At 45.7% G+C, this 18,471-nt stretch overlaps 1 protein-coding gene across 2 annotated transcripts in view; it reads left to right on the top strand.

Moving 5' to 3' along the window:
- GABRQ (gamma-aminobutyric acid type A receptor subunit theta) overlaps nucleotides 1-13,047 on the top strand; it is a 66,727-nt gene extending 53,680 nt beyond the window's left edge. For both annotated transcript variants that reach the window (XM_007507297.3, XM_001376949.5), the window contains 5 exons: nucleotides 4,235-4,317; nucleotides 5,620-5,757; nucleotides 8,634-8,786; nucleotides 9,823-10,076; nucleotides 10,515-13,047. In XM_007507297.3, the coding sequence (XP_007507359.1) occupies nucleotides 4,235-4,317; nucleotides 5,620-5,757; nucleotides 8,634-8,786; nucleotides 9,823-10,076; nucleotides 10,515-10,880 (994 nt within the window). In that variant the 3' untranslated portion in view covers nucleotides 10,881-13,047. The remainder of the gene's footprint in view (nucleotides 1-4,234; nucleotides 4,318-5,619; nucleotides 5,758-8,633; nucleotides 8,787-9,822; nucleotides 10,077-10,514) is intronic.
- Nucleotides 13,048-18,471: the final 5,424 nt, after the last annotated feature.

The raw sequence follows: 18,471 nt of genomic DNA, 5'->3' as shown, positions 1-18,471 counted from the left end.
ATCACCATACCCTTTGGACTTACATCCCAAGTTAGAAACCATTGTGTTGTAGTGTCAAACCAACAGGTTGGCCTGATACTTTTTTTCAGGTTTCATCCTGAACCAGGTAGCTGGGTACACAGTGGCAATAGGGAAGGATGGGAGCCTCAGCTGCTATTTTGGCTTTTCACTCAGTTTTATTTTGTTTTCAGTTCCAAATTCTCTCCACCTACTTCCCCCTCCCCTACTCATTGAGAAGGCAAGAAAAACAAAATCTGTTATAAATATGTATAATCAAGCAAAACAAATTCCCACATTAGCCATGTCCCTCAACTATACAAAAGAAAAGAAAGAAAAGAAAATATGCATCAATCTGTACTGAGTCCCTCAGCTCGCTATCTGGAGGTGGGTAGCATGTTTCATCATGGGTCCTTTGGATTTGTGGTTGCTCATTGCATTGATCAAAGTTTCTATGTCTCTCAAAGCTGTTTTTCTTTTCTTTTCCCTGTTGTTGCCATTATACAAATTATTCTCCTGTTTCTGCTCACTTCACTTTGTATCAATTCATGCAAGAGTTCTTCAGTTTTTTCTGAAACCATCCATCCCCTATATCATGTCTCATAGTATAATAGCATTCCATCACTTTCATATATCACACCTTGCTCATCCATTCCTCAGCTGATGGTCCACTTCTCAATTTCCAGTTTTTTTGCCACAATGAAAAGAGGTTTTATAAATTTTCAGCCTACCATTCTGTCTTGCTGTTCAACAAGACTAAAGAACAAGGAGAAACCTCACTTCCAAGTGCTACTGGAACAGCATCTCTTCTCAACAAGTGGTAGTTTTTACCAGAAAGGTCTTTACAAAAGAGAAGAAAATTCCTACTAACAGCAACAGCCAAGATGTTTGAAGAGCAATGAACCCTTTGAGACTTCAATGAGGCCAGCAAAAAAGTTCACACTTTTCAAAGTGGTACCAGAACCAGTCTGGGATCCCTGGCATGGTGGGAGTGCTATGACTTCCTTCTTGCCATGTGGCTTCCCTTGATTTTCCTGAGGATGATAGGGTACTACTGTCACAGTTCTGGAAGAGATGGATTGCCACCATCATCCTCTCTACCCTCTGAGACCTTTGTGTCTAGCACCATGCCATTCAGATGTCCTGATAAACATATTTGACTAACAAGCCCTGGGTGATGGTGGGGAGGGTAAGGGAAGGGAGAGGCAGGGTTCTTGGCATCCAGGAGCACTGTTACTTCTCTCTTGTATTCGGTGATCTGAATTTGCCCTATACTCCTCTCCTAGCCCCAGTTCCTACCAAGTAATGGAGGTGCATTTCTACTAGTCAGTGCTTTTTTCTATCATTGGCTCACTCCAGGCATACCTGGCTTGAACTCCAACCAATCATGTTTCCTCCAGACCTCTGAAACCTCAAGTAAAGAGTTGAGCACATTATAGACAAATGTTAACATTAATGTCCTCCAAATACCAATAGTCACCTGGAATGATAACATCACTGTACCAGCAAGACAAGAGGACCAGACACAAGCAAGGGGGCTACCCCTAAAGAACCTAAGAGGGGCCCTTGAAGTATTTTCTCTGAGAAGCTAGAAGATACGACCATACCCCTTGGAGAAAAGCTGGTGACCACTTCTGGCCTACAAGGTCCAATAAATTGACTAGAACAATATTCGTTCCCTTCCTTTGGGGAGCTACACATGTTGAAAGAAAAGAAGCAAGTTCCCTTATAGAGATGTTTTTTCCTGCAAGTGGAGTACATAAGGAGACAGGTGGAGGCTTATAGGAAGGAAAAGATGGCTCCCCTGGTAGAATACCATCCCTAACCTCCCTATCTGACATGACTTCAGAAGCAATGGACACCAAGACACTCCCTGGCCCTATATGGACTCCATTAATCACAGATTTATATAGATGACTTGGTTCCCCTCTCCACACCTCCTTTCATCAGACAAGCTCCAATGGAAGCCCCTCTCTTTCCCTCCCTGTTTAAAGGATGACTTGTATATTGGAGCCAAAGGCAGGGAGGACAGAGATGTGTGTGTGCTTGTGCACATACATGTAGGGAAAATGTATGTATATGTGCACGTGTATGAGTTTGAAGCATGTGTGTGTGCATTGGTATACTCCTTATTCTCTCCAGATCTATTTAGAGCAAAGCAGGCAATAGCAAAGAAGTCTCCTCAAGGCTTCATCTCCCACAAACAGTCTTCCCAGACAGCCTAGAGATAAATTTAGCACACAGGATTTCTTAAAGAGACAATAAGGAAACCACTGCAGATTTCTCTTCCCTTCCCCTCATTTCTTCCTCTGGCTCCCTGCCTGCCCCCTCCCTACCTTGAGCCACCCTTTCTCAGGGCTTCTCTTGGCTTCCCTTTTTCTGCCCAGGCCTTGGCTCTTGGCTCTTTGTCCTTTTGTTCCCCACCCCCTCCTTCTTCATCCCGGGCCCATCTCTCAGACCACAGGGCTCAGCTCCACTCTCAGTGAACAGTTCACTGCTTTTCCCTGCTCCATAAACAAGTGTGCCAGTTGATGAATGCTTTGGGGATTGCTAATTAAAAGGGGGAGGTGAACAAAAAAACACACACATACATACATACGCGCACACACACACACATGAACATATGAAATTGAAATTGAATTCAGAGAGAGAAAATGGAGCTTTGAAGGAGATTGGGATGAAAAGGATAGTACAGATGACCCAGGGTACTTGTGGAAATAATTACATACAGTCTGAATGGTTTTATTTTCTCCCACTCCTTACCTCTCTCCCCCAATCCCCTCTTTTCCCCACAGGACCTCCAACTCAGCTATTATAAACACTCCCACTTAACACTATGGTCCACTGGCACATATGCCCTTCATGCCTATCTATGTATACATAAACCTTCTCCCTATCTCTCCAATGCACATGCATACAGGTAGCTCAAGGTGTGTTCCCCAAGCTACCAGATAGCCATATATAATTAATTATACAGGCATATTTCTAAAGATACACACATGCACCTACATTCTCATGACCTCGGATAATGGCAACTCCATGGCACGAGGCAAAATGTATGTACTGTATTTATGGGCACAAGAGTGAAGTTCCAAACCTTTCTTTGCTACTTACTAGCTGTGTAACCTTGGAGGAGACTTTTAACTTCTCTGTACCTCAGTTCCCTGATGTACAAAATAAGGATACATTGGACTAGATGTCCTCCAGCTCTGCCCATGAGCTTCTGCATCTGCATCAGGGCTCTTGGTCTCACTTTCACAAAGACAAATTACTCTCGTCCCTTCCCAAGGGCTCTGGTTTTCTTGTTTTTAATCTTGTCACATTTCTAGGTTCCTTTGTTGCACACATAATACTCTCTCCTTCCTCTTCACATAAACCTCACTCTTCTCACCAGATAGACAGACAGAAAATAAATGGAGAGAGAAAGACAAAAACAGAGAGAGAGAGAGAGAGAGAGAGAGAGAGAGAGAGAGAGAGAGAGAGAGAGAGAGAGAGAGAGAGAGAGAGAGAGAGAGAAGAGAGAGAGAGAGAGAGAGAGAGAGAGAGAGAGTGTGTGTGTGTGTGTAGCCTAGTGGCAAGAATACAGGACATGGAGTCAAAAGAGTTGGGTTAAATTTTGGCTGTCTCTAGATTTGAAACCTTGGATGTGTCATTTCCTTTTCATGGGCCTTAGTCTATCCATCTAAAATGAATAGACTGAACTAAGTGGCCCCTTCAACTCTAAATTCTATGATCTTCTAAACTCTTAACCAAATCACTATGTATACTGTCTCAGAAAATTGGTACAAAACATAAAAACAAACATATCCAGCACAAAAAAAAACAATTAAATGGAAGGAGTAAGACTAGAACACTTCTAAAATCCCTTTTACCTCTAAATTCCTCTGGTGTAATGGAAGCAAAGATAGCTTTGGATTAAAGGACTAGGGGCCAGGTTCTCTGGTCTTCCGTTTACTAGATGTAGAATCTTGGCTGTTTCATTTGCCATTCTCCAAGTCCTCAGTTTCCCCTGCCCTAAAATGAGAGGAGTAGACCAGATGATCTCAAAGGTTTCTTCCACCTCTGCCATCCTGAGAAATCAACACTCCACTAACGAGCCACATGCCATGGAGGATGTGCTGTATTCCCTGCCTCTCCTGCCAGTCCCCCTCCCCAAGTCCCCCAGTTGCCATAGAGACAGTAGCCCCTCCTGCCACCCAGCTCTCATGTCTTCTTTCATGTTCTTTCCCCTGCCCAGAATCACCACCACTGCCGCCTGCATGATGGATCTACGAAGATACCCCCTGGACCAGCAGAATTGCACTCTGGAAATTGAAAGCTGTACGTATTTCTCCTCAGTCCCTTCTCTTCCCTCTGCTCCAACCTTTGTGGGTCAGAAGAAGGGAAAGGAGCAATAGAGGGGCCTGGAGGAAGCTTGGGCTTCCTTTTTGCTTTTTGTCAAGGCCCCTGCCTCTAGATAGATGCCATGCCAGTCCATGTGCTTTTGATCTCCAGCTGCCACAGAGATCCTTGAGCCTTCCTTCTTGGGCCTTATGAAAGGCAATCAGAACCCTTTTTTAATTCCCACCAGGCTCCAAATATACTCCCTTTTTGCTTCCCATTCCAATCAACATAAGACACTGAACTCTAACATTGGCATGGTCCAAAAACTTGATGCGAGTGTGCATCTGACGGAGTACTAGTTATGTTCTTGAAAGGTTAGGGTGAACTGCAAATTGTGCTCAGCATAATTGGAAATGGAATGTAAATGAGGTCCTGAAGGCACTAATGACTGATGTCGTACTTGGTACCTCTTGAAATTTATTTGGAGAATAGTTTATGACTGAGCAAAAAGTAGATTGGGAATTGCACACAATTCCCTACACTGCAATTTGGTTTCTAATGAGACATTCTTGGGAAATTTGCAACTGTTAAAAAGTTTTTTCTTTGTGTTCTCCATTACTTGTATGTCTCATTCAGAATATGGGAAGCAAAATTTACTTCCTGCACATTTTTGCCTTTTGCCACTTAGAGAATTTGAAATGAATTTGGGTCTTTTGAGCTGACAGAAGTCACCGGAGGGAGGGGAACCCAGTGACCTTGGAGAGCTTCAGAACAAAAGACTTCATCCTTTGCCATTCCTTCTGAGCCAAAGACTCAGGTGCAGACAGCCAGCAGCATATTAGCTTGGACATAACAGGGGTATTGCCTCACCAAGAAAGCAGCAAGGCCTAGATTGAAGGGGAGATTTAGGGACAAAGGTTGTATTGCCTAGTACACTGATGATAAGACTTAGATGGGAAACTGAGCAATGAAATCCAAAGTACCTACAAATGTGTGTGACAGCATGGTTTGCTGTTGCTTCTTTCTTAGCTAAGAAGCTCTCCAGTTTGGCCCTTTTTCCACATGACCTACAAGAAGCTCCCCCTAGCTAGAGGCCCTCTGAAAGGGCTACTGAGCCCACTATCTATTCCAACTGTAGGGTTCCTTCTGGGTACTGAGGAGCTGGAGAGGAGCAAACCCTACTCCCAGGCTCCTGCCCTGAGGAGAAGCTTGCTGAGAAAGGAGTGCACTTGACACTTGCAAGTGTATCCCAAAACTGACCCATCTCCCTGGCTCTCTTCTTCCACCTCCTCCTTCCAGATGGCTACACCGTTGATGATATTGTGTTCTACTGGCAAGGGAATGACTCGGCTGTGACTGGGATGGACACGCTGGAGCTGCCTCAGTTTACCATCATGGAACAAAGACTGGTTACCCGAGAAGTGGTGTTTACCACAGGTGGGCCCCGGATGAAAGCCACATGCCAAACCACTAACTACCCTTCTCCTACCCTTTCTTATTTCTGCCTCTGTTTCTGTCTCTGCCTCTCTCTTTCTATGTCTATCTCTTTCCCTGTCTCTTTCTGCCTTGCCCTCTGCCTCTATATCTGTCTCTGTGCTACTATCTCTATCTCTTTCTCTCTCATCCTCTCTGTCTCCTTTTCCCTGTCTTTCTCTTTCTCTGTCTCTCTCTCCCTCTCTGTCTGTGTCTGTCTGACTCTGACTCAACCTCTCCCTATCCCTCTCTCCTTCTACTTCTTTATCACCCCTTCTTCCTCCCTCTCTATCCCCCTCTCTCCATCCCCCTACCTGCTCTGGACTGCGTTTGCTTTTTTCCTCTGTATCCCTAGTGCTTAGCGCAGAGCTTGAGACATCATGAGCGCTTAATAAACGCATTTTCATTCAGTCAGTTCAGGCTCCATTTCTCTCCTGCCCCCTCTCCTCTGTCTCCCTTGTTTGTGCGTCTCTTGATTTTCTCTTCCCCCTGCCCCAGCCCAAGTGCTCCTGGGAGGGTGGTCCCAGGGAGGAGCCTTCTCTCCTTTCCCTCTTTGCACCTTCACCCTCACCCCACAGAATTGACCTGGGCCAGGGCTTCAGAGGGAACTCAGCCCAGAGAGGTCAGCTGCTCTTCAAGGAAACACACCTCACCCGTCTGTCTGGTGTCCTCTGCTCTGTTCATGGGGCAGCTGAACTGCCTGTGCCCTAACTGAAGGATCTCAGCCTTCAGATGGTCCTCAGAAGTCAAGCAAGAAAAAACAAGACAAACCAGACAGCCTCTTGAGTTAGAGAAATTTAGTGCTTAAGTGACAGCTCCACACTCAGGGAGACAGAGTCCAAGTCCAGACTGAGTGACTGAACCGAAAGGGACTCTGCCTTAAGTGGTCACCTAATCCAACCTTTCTCTTCTTGGGTCACAGCCCCTAGCTAGTTTTACATACAGACTATGGAAGAGTTTCATTCTGCCCAACTCAGAGCACCAAGAAGTATATCTCTGGAACTTTGCATAGATCACCCCTCCTCTAGGCCTCAGTGTAAAATCAGAGGGATAGACTCGATGATCTTGGGACTCTTCTAGCTCAGAATCCTGTAGTTGACTGAAAATAAACAAAGAAATCAGAACCAGGGTGAAGGCCCCCCTCAGCTGGTGCCTACCTATGAATCTCATTTTCAGTCAGTCCCCCTCCCCACCAATTCCCAGCCTGGAAGCAGCTGCTCCCACCTCTGCCCCCTTGCCCAACAGCCTAGGCTTCCATTAGGCGTTCCTCTGCCTTTCTAGAAGCATGCCACTAGCTTCTCCTTTCATCACAGCCCTTCATTCTATTTGCTCCTAAGAAACAAGCTAGCTGCTTAGAGGGGCTGACAGCTACTATTTGGGGGAGTCTGAGTTTCTGGGAGTCCTGGCCCAGTCTCACCTTCAAGCTGCTTAGCCAAGGAATAAGGCAAAAACTTTCCAAAGTCCAGCTACATGTCAGAACCAAGCCCAATCTGAAGAAATTATTTCTCCCCAGAGACTTTGAAAATGACCAAGCTCTTCACCAAAATCTGTGAAATGATCTCTCACCTATATATTCTCTGACCCCTAAGAATATTTAGGAGAGCTATGACAGGGTAGAGAGGTCAAGAGGCAGACTCAGAGAGCCTTTGCAGCCCAAAAAGAAACAAGACAGCAGACCTCAAATCCCAGCTCAGTCACTTCCTAGCTGTATGGCTTGGACAACTCACTCCTTCTCCCTCCAGGAACCTCGGTTTCTCCTCCTGTAAAGGAGTGGAATATAACCCTACCTCCCTGTCAGGGAGGTACAGGACTGTCATGAGGAAATCACTTTGTAAATCTTAATATCTCCAAAACCATGAGTTACTATTGAAAAGGGACCTTTACTACCATGGGGACTTCTCCTCTTCCATAGGCCTGCCATGTGCCTCTCATGTTGGCCCTCCCTCTCCTCTGTTTGAACAAGTCTAACAGGCTATTGGATGGACCACTGTATTGACAGTTCAGTTTATTATTAACCAGAGGGACAGAGATAGTTGAGCTCCCACCTACTGGGGACCTGGATTGGTGACCCCAATGCATAATCCATGTAGCAGACATAGATTATATTATATAGTAAGCTGAGTGTAGACTGGCCAGTTAGTGGTGGCCTGGATTGTCAGTTAAGTTTCCCTAACAGGACCTGGTTTGCTGATGAATGGGCAGGGGAGAGGAGAACATCCTTCCAAGGCATTAGCACTTCCTGCCATTCCCTTCTATGCCTATCTCCCTACAGATTGAATTCAATTTAATGAGCATTTAAGGCCTACTGTGTGCCAGGTAGTGCTAGGCCCTAGATATACAAATGTAAAAACAATCCCTGTCATCAAGGAGTTTACATTCCACTGGGTGGGGGATATACACAAATAAGTCAATTACACAGTAGCTAGGCAGACTAGAGAGCTAGCAACTGAGGAGATCAGGACAGACCTCCTAGGAGGGGGCACTGACCCTTAAGCTGACCCTTGAGGGGAACTGGGGGTTCCAAGAGTCAAAGGCAGAAAGGCAAAGGATATAGCATGTGAAAAATCCCAGGGGCAACAGAAGGAATCCCACTGGGAATAGCAAGTACGCCAATTGGCTGAAACACAGAGTGTGTGAAGGGAAGTAATATACTTAACAAGGCTGGGAAGATAGGTTGGAAATGCAATTGTAATGGACTTTAAATGCCCAAGAGAGGCATTCTTATTTGAGCCTAGTTGCAGTAAGGCCTCACTGGAGTGCTCCCCATTCCCATTATCTTAGTAGCATTGCCATCAGCTGCCAGATAACAGGACCGGCCGGCTGGGGTGTCTCCTCCTTAGGTTCATACCTGCGTTTGTCACTGAGTTTCCGGATCAAGAGAAACATCGGCTACTTCATCCTACAGACTTATATGCCCTCTGTCCTCATCACCATCCTGTCCTGGGTCTCCTTCTGGATCAATTATGATGCTTCTGCTGCCAGGGTGGCACTAGGTAAGTCTCTGCCTCTGGAGTAATCACCCTGGATTGCAGCCATTTTTCAAGAAAACATAAAAGGAGAGAGGATGATTAGATGGCCTGTGAGGTAGTCTGTGAGCGCACCACCTTCTTTCTGCCCCGCCCCCAAGGAAAGCTGCTGGAGAAAGACCTCTAGATGTTTGCCCTGGCACAGCTTGTAAGGAGCTAATCTGAACTTGAAGGCAGACCTGGGATCCCTAGGACACTTGGGTAAAGGACTAATGTGGGCAATAGGGACAGAACTCATTAAGACAATAGGCTCCATCTATCCCATGCTATTCAGAGTGAGTGGAGCATCAAGAATCTTGGGTCTGGAGTTGGAGCACATGGGTTCAGAACCCAACTCTGCTCCTTACCTGTATATATAATCTTAGATAAGTCCCTCCCTCTTTCTGGACCCTGGTTTCCTTTTTCATAAAATGAGGTCAGATTAGATGCCTTCCAAGGTCCCTTCAAGCTCTCAATCTATGATGCTGTGATCCAAAGGCTACCATTAAAATAAAAATACCTCCTAGAAAGTGTCATCTAGTCAGTCTTCAGAAAGGCCTGAAACCTGGGGCAAGGTAGGCCTGGGAGGGTGCTGTAGGAGGAGGCTCGAAGAAGATGGAGGGATGCTGAAGAAAAGAGAACTGAAAGCCAGCCAAGTCCTTGCCACCTCTAGGCCCACAGGCATTAACAAGGCCCTCCACCCTTACTCCAGTATCCTACCACCCAGGGACTTTTAAAACTGCAATTGAGTAAAAGTAAGTTTTATGAATACTATTTGTTTTGACATCACAGTTGTTTCTGACAACAGTGCCCTCACCTTCATGTTGTCCTCTCCCTTAAATTAAAGAACAACAGCAAAGCAAAGGCATCAACCCAATGCGGTTCTAGTCTTACCCTACTTTTCCTCTGGCTCCATCTTGCTGCAGATGCAGCAGTCTGTAGCCCTAGCCCCAGTGTGTCCCCAACACCGGAGTCCTCTCCAGCTCCAAGTCCTCTGACAAGTTTGGCACTGTGTTATTTGCAGGTGTAACCACAGTGCTCACCATGACCACCATCAACACTCACCTACGGGAGACCCTCCCCAAGATCCCATACGTCAAGGCAATCGATATCTATCTCATGGGATGCTTTGTCTTTGTGTTCCTGGCTCTTCTGGAATATGCCTATGTTAACTACATCTTCTTTGGACGTGGTCCCAGTGAGCAGAGCAGGCAGGCCCAGACCGGCAAACATTCTCAGTCCCAGGGAAAGCGAGGCAAAGGACGCAAAGGACCCCAGGTTGGTCATCCTCTTCCACACTAACTAATGAGGGCCAGAACCCCTCTCTTTTTCACAGTTCTAGAGCTTTTCCATACTGAACCTGGAAGGGTATCCTAGCCTAGGAGTGAGAGATAACTCTCCACAATTTCCTTTGGGGTTAGGATTGCAGGGTCTACTCCAAATCTAGAAAACAGCCAGGTATGAAAGTACTTCTGGTTTGGTTCCAAAGAAGCACCAAGGCCACTAAAGGAGACTTGGCCCTCTGGGTCCTCCCAAAAGACCATCAAATGTAAGGATCTGTTGCTACAGGTCTTTGCTAGAACCTTGTGGACAGAACTCATGGTCTGAACTTCTACACTGTCACTCATTGATTATAGGCTAAGAAGTCATCCAACCTGCCTGCTCAAATTTCCCCTCAGGTTAACAACCTTGTTGCTCCTTTTATCCCCCTTCCAGGTGGATGCCCATGGCAACATTGCCTTGAGTGTTCTGGAGATAACCAATGAGATGGAGGAATCTGAAGCTGGCAGTTCTGGAGCATCCATCAACACCTCTGGGCTCCAGCTGCGCAGAGGGGCAACTTCTCGGGCTACCTTTGGCGAGCCAATGGAGCCAGCCATCAGCCCTGTTGGGGGTCGCCGCCGCCATCGCAGCTCAGGGTGCCGCCACCGAGGTGGCCGTCTCCGCCGCCGTTCTCCCAAGATGAAGCTCAGAATGCCTACCCTGAATGATGTCAGTGTCATTGATAAGTGGTCCCGGCTTGTCTTTCCTGTCACCTTTGCCTTCTTCAACCTCTTTTACTGGTTGTACTATGTCAATTAAGTCCCCATGACCTGTTGAGAAAGAGTTAGACAGAATGACCACAGGGCACTGTGGTCCTTTTCACTTTGCTTTTTCTTTTGATTCCATTTTCCTCTCTTATTTCTTCTTTCATTATTTGGTTTCAGACTTCTCTTTTCAGCACAATGCAAATACCGAGTGTGTCAAAATAGGGAGAGGAAGAGGAAGAGGAGGAGGAGAAGGAAGAGACTAGCATTTCTATTTTGCTTTGTGCTGAAAGTCTTTCACCTTTCACAAAATGTCAGAACCAAGCACCAAAAAAGCCCCCAAACATCTTGCATTAGTCCCAGTTTGAGTTGGGGGAGCAGGTAAGTGTAGAAGATAAAAAGGGTTAATTCTATTGAGCCCTAGCCCCCATTCACAACTCATGATCACCCCTGATTTCTTTTCCTTCTCTCTTGATACTCTCAGTTTCTGTTCCATCTCACTTCTTACTAAGTCCAGGATGGACTCCCTACCCCTGAGTTAAAGAAGCACGTCCTATTTTGTGAGAGTTTGGCTCTTGCTCCTTCCCCGTTCTCCTAGCTCAGACTTTTGGTGAATAAGTGAGGTGGATAATGAAAATCTTACTGGCTGAGCTGGGGAAGGCTGAGGTGAGTAGTATTTATGTTGGATATATTGGAAGCTTGGAAGAATGGGTAGGGCCAATGGTGGGCATGTAGTCAACCGGACACAATTGGCAAGTACCTTTTCCACCTTCTGGCACTCTATAAGTTGTTTTTTGAGTATGTGTGTTTAAAAACATGGCTATGTTGCAAGGACTAAAGAACATGATAGTAGAATGAGCTCTTCAGAAAGTTTTGAAAGGTGTTGGAAAAGGGAGGTTTGTGGCACCTTTCCTAGGGGAAGGTTTTGTGTGTTGTTTACCTATCATTCTTTGTTGGGGAAGAGTACTGTCTACTTGTGTCTGTGTTGGCTTGGGGATACTCGGAGTTAGGGACTCCATCCATCTCATCTATCCATGGCTACCCAGCCCTATTGAACTCTGAAAGGGATGTGGGACACAAGTCCTCTTAAACTGTTAGCAGATGGAAAACTGGATGCCACCATCTCTCATTGGCCACTGTTTTAGTCAGAATTTGGTTTCTCCTGGCCTTAGGTGAGTTGATACCTGCTATGGTACCTTGTCAAAAGAATGAATGTTTCAATGATCAACTCTGAAGACCAGGTGATAGAAACTCTGACTTTTCCACACATTCAGGTTATGAAAAACTTATGGGTCTTGAAAATCAGCTTGTTTTCCACTTCTTCCTTCTTTTCCTCATCTAGTTCCTGAATGTGACACCTCTTTAGTTTCCCTGCTGGACTCTCTGATTTTTGGGTGGGGAAATTGGTGAGCATCTGTCTCCTAAACCATCAGGAAGCAGGGGCAATACCTCTTGGTGAAGAACAGAGAACATAAGTATTAGCTGGAGATTAGGCCTGAGTTCTGAAAAAAGAAGGGCAGTTCTAAGGTTGATTTGTGTGGTCCTTTGGGAGAGCAGTGAGAAAGAATTGGAAAGAGAACTGATGTTAGAATTTACTGAAGTGACCAAAGGTGTTGCCCCCTCTTCCTATTGCCCCACAACCCAGGTCACAATGAGAGTAGACAGGGCCCCTAGCCTGCCCTGGTCAGCTCCCAGAGTGGCATGGACCTCCTCTTTAGACAGCAAGTTTGGCAGGAGGTTTGAGTCAAGAGGAAAGCTATGACAGCCATCTATGCTGACCCTTGCTCAGCCTTGTGGAAACTAAAATGAGAGGACCAAGGGGAATAAAAGCAGACAAATACTCATCTATTTCTTTGAGATAAGGTTAGCTTTGTGTTCTCTTCCTGCCAGCTGTGGAAGTTTTGACTCTCCCATTTAATGGGACAGTTTTCTTTTCCCCAGCATCAGAGAGTCCACCTCTAAATCCCCCAAAATAGACTTCATGAATTGACTTGCAAAAAAAATGAAAAACTCTAAAACCTTTCCCTTCTACTTTTCTCTTTCCTTCTTCTTTCTAGTTTCTTCCTCATTTTTCTCTATCCTTTATCCATTTCCCAAGGTTTCTCAAGGCTTTATCATTTATGTCTTGGTCATTTTCCCCTTTTAGGTATTACTGCATATAGTTTCAACAGAGTGCCCCAGCAAAACTAAAAAAAGTATCTTAAGTAACATCCCAAATGAAATTAGAGGAAAAAAAGTAATTCAGAGATGGGCAACTCTGTTCAATACATAGTATTTAATGTGGTTTTCACCTGTCAAATTCTAGTCAATTCCTCATAAAGGAACCTTCCCAAAGTATTAATATTTTAAAGAAGAATTCCTTAAGCATGTACCTTTTTGAGAGTAACCATTGACTTATGTCCTAAACCCTGCCTGGCAAAGGCCACAAGCCAGGTGGTGACTGCTCGTCATTCGAGATGGCCGCTGCATTTTGCTTTTCTCTCTCCTCTTCTCCTATTATCTTTTGATACTCTACGGTCCCTGTGCCACACAAGAAGAGACGTATTTTTAATGCCAGCCAGCTCCTTCCCCGCATAAAAGTCCGGGGTGTGTTTTCTCAGGAGCATCCTAAGGGCAGTCAGATACTCTGCTGACCTATAGGAGCTGAGATGAGAACCAAGGCCTCCCCTCTCCCCCCTGGCCATTTGGGCTTCTCGGCTTAATGGCATTACAAGGTGCTCCTTCCACCCCCTTCCTCAACTTGAGTGCTTTATATATAGGGGTTTCTTTTTGTATTCTAGCACTCTTTGGGGGTGGATCATCTTTGAGCTCTTCTCTGTGGCCTCTCTATTTCTATTTTTAAGCAGAGGTGATAAACCCTGCACGGGCCGCTACCCCTGAGGACCAACCCCTTAAGAGGAGAGAACAATCCCTTTCCCCTCTGTGTATTGTGTTTTCTATTTGTCGAAATGTTTTTATATGCTTGATTGTATTTAATCGACCTTGTGATTATAATCCTCATTTTAAAGATTACAGTATTTTGAGGCCAGAGTAAAAAAAAAAAGACTTGTTTGAAATCACACAGGAAGTTAGAAGCAGAACCAGCAGCAGAACCCAGTTAGATCATGTGACTCCCGGCCCATGGCTGATGCCATTATCTACGCTACCACCCCCGAGCAGCCACAGCAAGCCAAAGGTTCTCTGATCTAGGTAACACCTGTGAGTGAACCCCTAGGAATCCCTGAGTGGAGTGGGTAGTTATCAGGGTCGACTTGGGGTAGGGAGTGCCAGGGAGTGCTCAAAGCCAACTGGAATCTGAAAGTGACAGGATAAAAATCCCAGGAGTTCAAATAACCAAGTGTACAAGTAACATTTGAGCACTCAGACTATGAGAAATGACAGGAACCTATACCTAGATTAGCCACAATTATAGCAAAATGATAGGATCTACAGAGCTCCACCTGAGAGCATCAAAGAAGATTTTTCCATTCAAGGTAGCATAAAACTATACTTTTTGGCTTCAGGGGCAAAAGTGAACACATTATTCAAAATGGCAAGGGAGCCTTATCAACTCTACTGTCTCCATGGGCTTCTTTCCAAAAAAAACCACTTGCTCTCATCCACCTATAGGCTCAAATACTCACCAGGCTCCCAATTACCATGCTGTGCACATCCTTGGCTAGCTAATCAACAAGAGCCACTGGGCTACTTTCCTCCACCTCCACCCCTACTTCTCCCTCCTCTCTGCCTGTCTCATGTTTTGCTCAGTTTCCTATATGTGCCATTTGTATGAACTTGTGTGTCTATCATGTCCTTGAAAAGCTATGTGAGTGTCTATTTGCCATACACATCTACCTTTGTGTGTGATGATATATGAGTCTAGATCTGCCATGCATAGTTTTTCTCTGTCTGTGTGTGAAAGAAAGAAAGAGGGAGAAAATGTGTCTGCCATGCACCTTTGTGGGTATGTGTAAAAGAGAGTCTGTGTGAGGGAGAGAAAATGTGTGTCTGTCTGTTGTATTGTGTAAGAGAGTCTGAGTGTGGTGTGTGTGAGAGAGACAGAGACAGAGAGAGACAGAGAGATAGGGAGAGAGAGAGAGAGAGAGAGAGAGAGAGAGAGAGAGAGAGAGAGAGAGAGAGAGAGAGAGAGAGAGAGAGAGAGAGAGAGAGGGAGGGAGGGAGGGAGAGAGGGAGGGGGAGAGAGAGAGAGAGAGAGAGAGAGAGGGGGGGGGGAGGGAGAGAGAGAGAGGGAGAGGGAGAGAGGGAGAGAGGGAGGGAGGGAGGGAGGGAGGGAGAGAGAGAGAGAGAGAGAGAGAGAGAGAGAGAGAGAGAGAGAAACTGTGTGTCTCTCTCTTTCTCAAAGATACAGGCATATGCCAGATAGACAAATACACTATCTGTCATGTACCTGTGTCTTTGAGTGAGAGAGACATGTGTGGATGTGTGCTCTCTGGGTCTACCGTATGAGAAATAGTGTGGCCATACATTTATGAATGACATGGCAAATCTGAGTTTGCATCATGTATATGTGCCTGTACTTGTATGCAGTCTGCATATAGTTATCTGTGTTTGCTAGAATGATTGAGAACTGTCATGACTGAGATCATGTGTCCCTAATCAGTGGTTCTCAAACTAGGAGCCACATGTTTTCCCCAAACCCACAGATGTCCCCGTCACCTTTCTTGCAAAAGTCTCTGGTGCACTAGTAGTTTCTTGAAGAGGGTATTCTGAAGCTATTTGCCCTGTTTGTGCTTACTGGAGGCCTTGCTCAGGATTTAATCCCAGGTCACTTGCTCCTCATCCTTCTTTGGCTTGAGGAACCAGTGCAGAAACCCCAAGCTGTCCAGGGATAGAAATCGATTGATCTTTGTAAAAATAAGACTGAGAAAGAATGTGAGAAAGGGATTATATTGAACCAGTGATGACTCAAGACAGTGGGCTTTTGGTCTGGCATCCAACCAAGAGTAGGTACAGCTGCAACTAGTATTCCCAACTGACTGACAAGTGTGATGCCAAAAGGTTGCAGCTGAGTAGACTGCCCAGGACAAGCGGGAACGATTCTCAGAGTGACTCACACTCTTAGGGGTTTCCAACTTGGGATGAAAATGAGCCAAGCTTGACTCTAGTTGGTATATAGCTTCCTTGCTATGTGTGCATATATATGCACAGGAGACATGACTGCACCAACAGCTCTAGTCTTTCAAAGCAAGCAGGTCACTGCTTGACCCTTTTTCATCTTAGAGTGACTCCCATCTCGTACCCCAAAAAGGAATCTCTAGGGCCAAGAGTGGGGCCCTTCCTAATAACCAAGGCCTCTCCCTGTCAAGTCAATCTGTACCTTTGGCATTGACTAGGGTTCTCAGGCCTGATTTTGGCCTCTCTGACCAAAAGACAAGAAGTCAGAATGATGGGGGAAGACGGCTGATGGCTCAATGAAGTAACTGAGAAGTAGAACTGAGGTTTCAGCTAAACCATGGAGAATAAGGACATGTGATCAACAGAAGTTTCTAAGGCCCTAGTCACATAGTGCTGGATAGGAAGTCAATGGACAAGATAGGTTTAGGGGTCAAAGATGAACACTCTCTATTGAGGTGTGTGGGCTGGACTTTTCTGCCCACCAACGGATTGAGATAGATCTGTTCTTCTGTATCCCTAATGGGAACCACCAGTTCAGAAGTTGGAGACAGGACCAAGTCCTCTCTGGATAAGGATATTCAGTCGGGTCCTGCTGAGTCCCAGATGGCAAGCTCAGAGGATTAAAAGGCATGGAAACCAGGGAAAGATAGTGACTAGACTGAGTGGTCATTGGGCACTTAGAGTAAGGGAATAGGAAGGGGAGAAAATCTTTAAAGCATGCTGAAAAGATAGAGTAAAAAGAATGGGGAAGAGGTGGCCAGAGCCCTAGAGAGGGGGTTGTGTATATAGTTCCCCTAAATATCTTCTCTTTGTCCTCTTGTAAACCAAATAAACCTGATGTTGTGTGTCGAGGTGGAACAGCCCCAAGCTGAGCAATATACTAAAGAGACTCATGAGCCCTAGGATGGATGAGTTTTGCCTGCCCAAGAGGAGACAAGGATATGGTGGCACAAAATTTTATTTCTGGGAGCTACTTTCACCATACACATGCACATACACACACACACACACACACACACACACACACACAAACTGCACACACATCTACACACTCAATCTCTTGCTTACTCATTCACTGACTTATAGATGCCCCTTTCATTCTAAGACCAAACCACAAGCCAATCTAAGGCAGCTAAGGAGACATCTTGTAAAATACTCAAAAGGCATCAAAGGAAAATCTGTTTAAATTGCACACCCTGCTTGGCCCCATCCACTAAGGATGTAAGGAGAACAGGAGACACAGGCCTGGCTGCTCAAAGTCAGGCCATTCAGGCACCTTTAAGATCCAAACTGTTTTGCCATACTGGCCATTCCTGAGATCCCATGTCTGGTCACCACCTGCAGAGTGACAAAAGGTGGTTCTTTGGGAGCCTAGAGACAGAACCTTTGCTCTGGCCTACTGGTTGCTGAGTTCCTCACCCCAACCTTCCTGAGGTTGGGGAACAGGACTCAAGTTGGAAGAAAGAAGGAACCCCAGCTTCCCCTGTCTTTTTATAAAGAGGTTGAATCTTCAGGCCTTGTGCCTGGTGCCCTTTTCATCGTGGTGAGCTTTATTTAGGAGCACATATTGATATGTACTCTGGCCCTAAGTAGGGTGTAGTGACATGAGCAGGATGGAGCATAGCACTCTCTTAACCTCAAAGGTGAGCTTTGGCAGAGATACACAAGCAAAAAGCATTCAAAACCCAGGGTGCACTGAGATCAATGTCCCATGACTCAGACAGAGACCAGGGCTTTGAGGAACTTCAAAAAAGACAAAAATCACTTTAGACTGAATGATCAAGAAAAGCTTAGCTTTGAAGGTCTGGAAGAGGAAACATTCCATTAGGAGCATTGGGAGACAATAAAAAGGAATCAGAGTAGGCAGGAGAAGTAAATTGAGGCCAGATTGTAGATGGCCCCAACTGCCAGGCAGAGGAAGTGGGATTTGATCCTTAGGCAGTGGGGAGCCATTGAAAGTTGAGTTGAGGGGGGAGGGAAATGTGATCAGAGTGATGTCTTAGAAAGATCATTTGAATGAATCCCTTTAGAATGAACAGGGAAATGACATAGAGCTTTAGACAATACAGTGATGTGGTGATTTCTGTTTCACAAAGATCTTCATGCCCTAGACCCACTGAGCCACAGACTACCCAAGTGAAAGGGAGATCTGGCATTGACTGTGCAGACAGGCCCTCCACCCCAAGAGGCACAGATGATTGTGTCCTAAGATCTGGGTCAGCCAGATCAAAGGGATCTGAGAGGGACCAAATCTCCCCTTCCTTTCACATAGCCAAGGTAGTCTTTGTCAACACTTGTTAGGCCCCAAAATGTAGTCCCACTGCTGTTTCCCCGACTCTACACACCAATGAGCCAGCTGGCAGCCCACATTGTCCGATCTGTGCCATTATGGGGGCTGCCTCCTGGACCTCTGCAGCAGGGTTTATCCTGAAGCCATGCTAAACTTTCCTGTTTGGTAACCAGCTAGATAGCCAGAGTTCAGGGCAAATCTGGGCTATCTCTGGTCTCACGACTCTTAGACTGACTAGCAT

The sequence above is a fragment of the Monodelphis domestica genome, chromosome X (assembly GCF_027887165.1).
Source record: "Monodelphis domestica isolate mMonDom1 chromosome X, mMonDom1.pri, whole genome shotgun sequence".
Taxonomy (NCBI): Eukaryota; Metazoa; Chordata; class Mammalia; order Didelphimorphia; family Didelphidae; genus Monodelphis; species Monodelphis domestica.
Note: the sequence above shows the minus strand (reverse complement) of the source record. Positions and strands in the feature narration are given on the sequence as shown.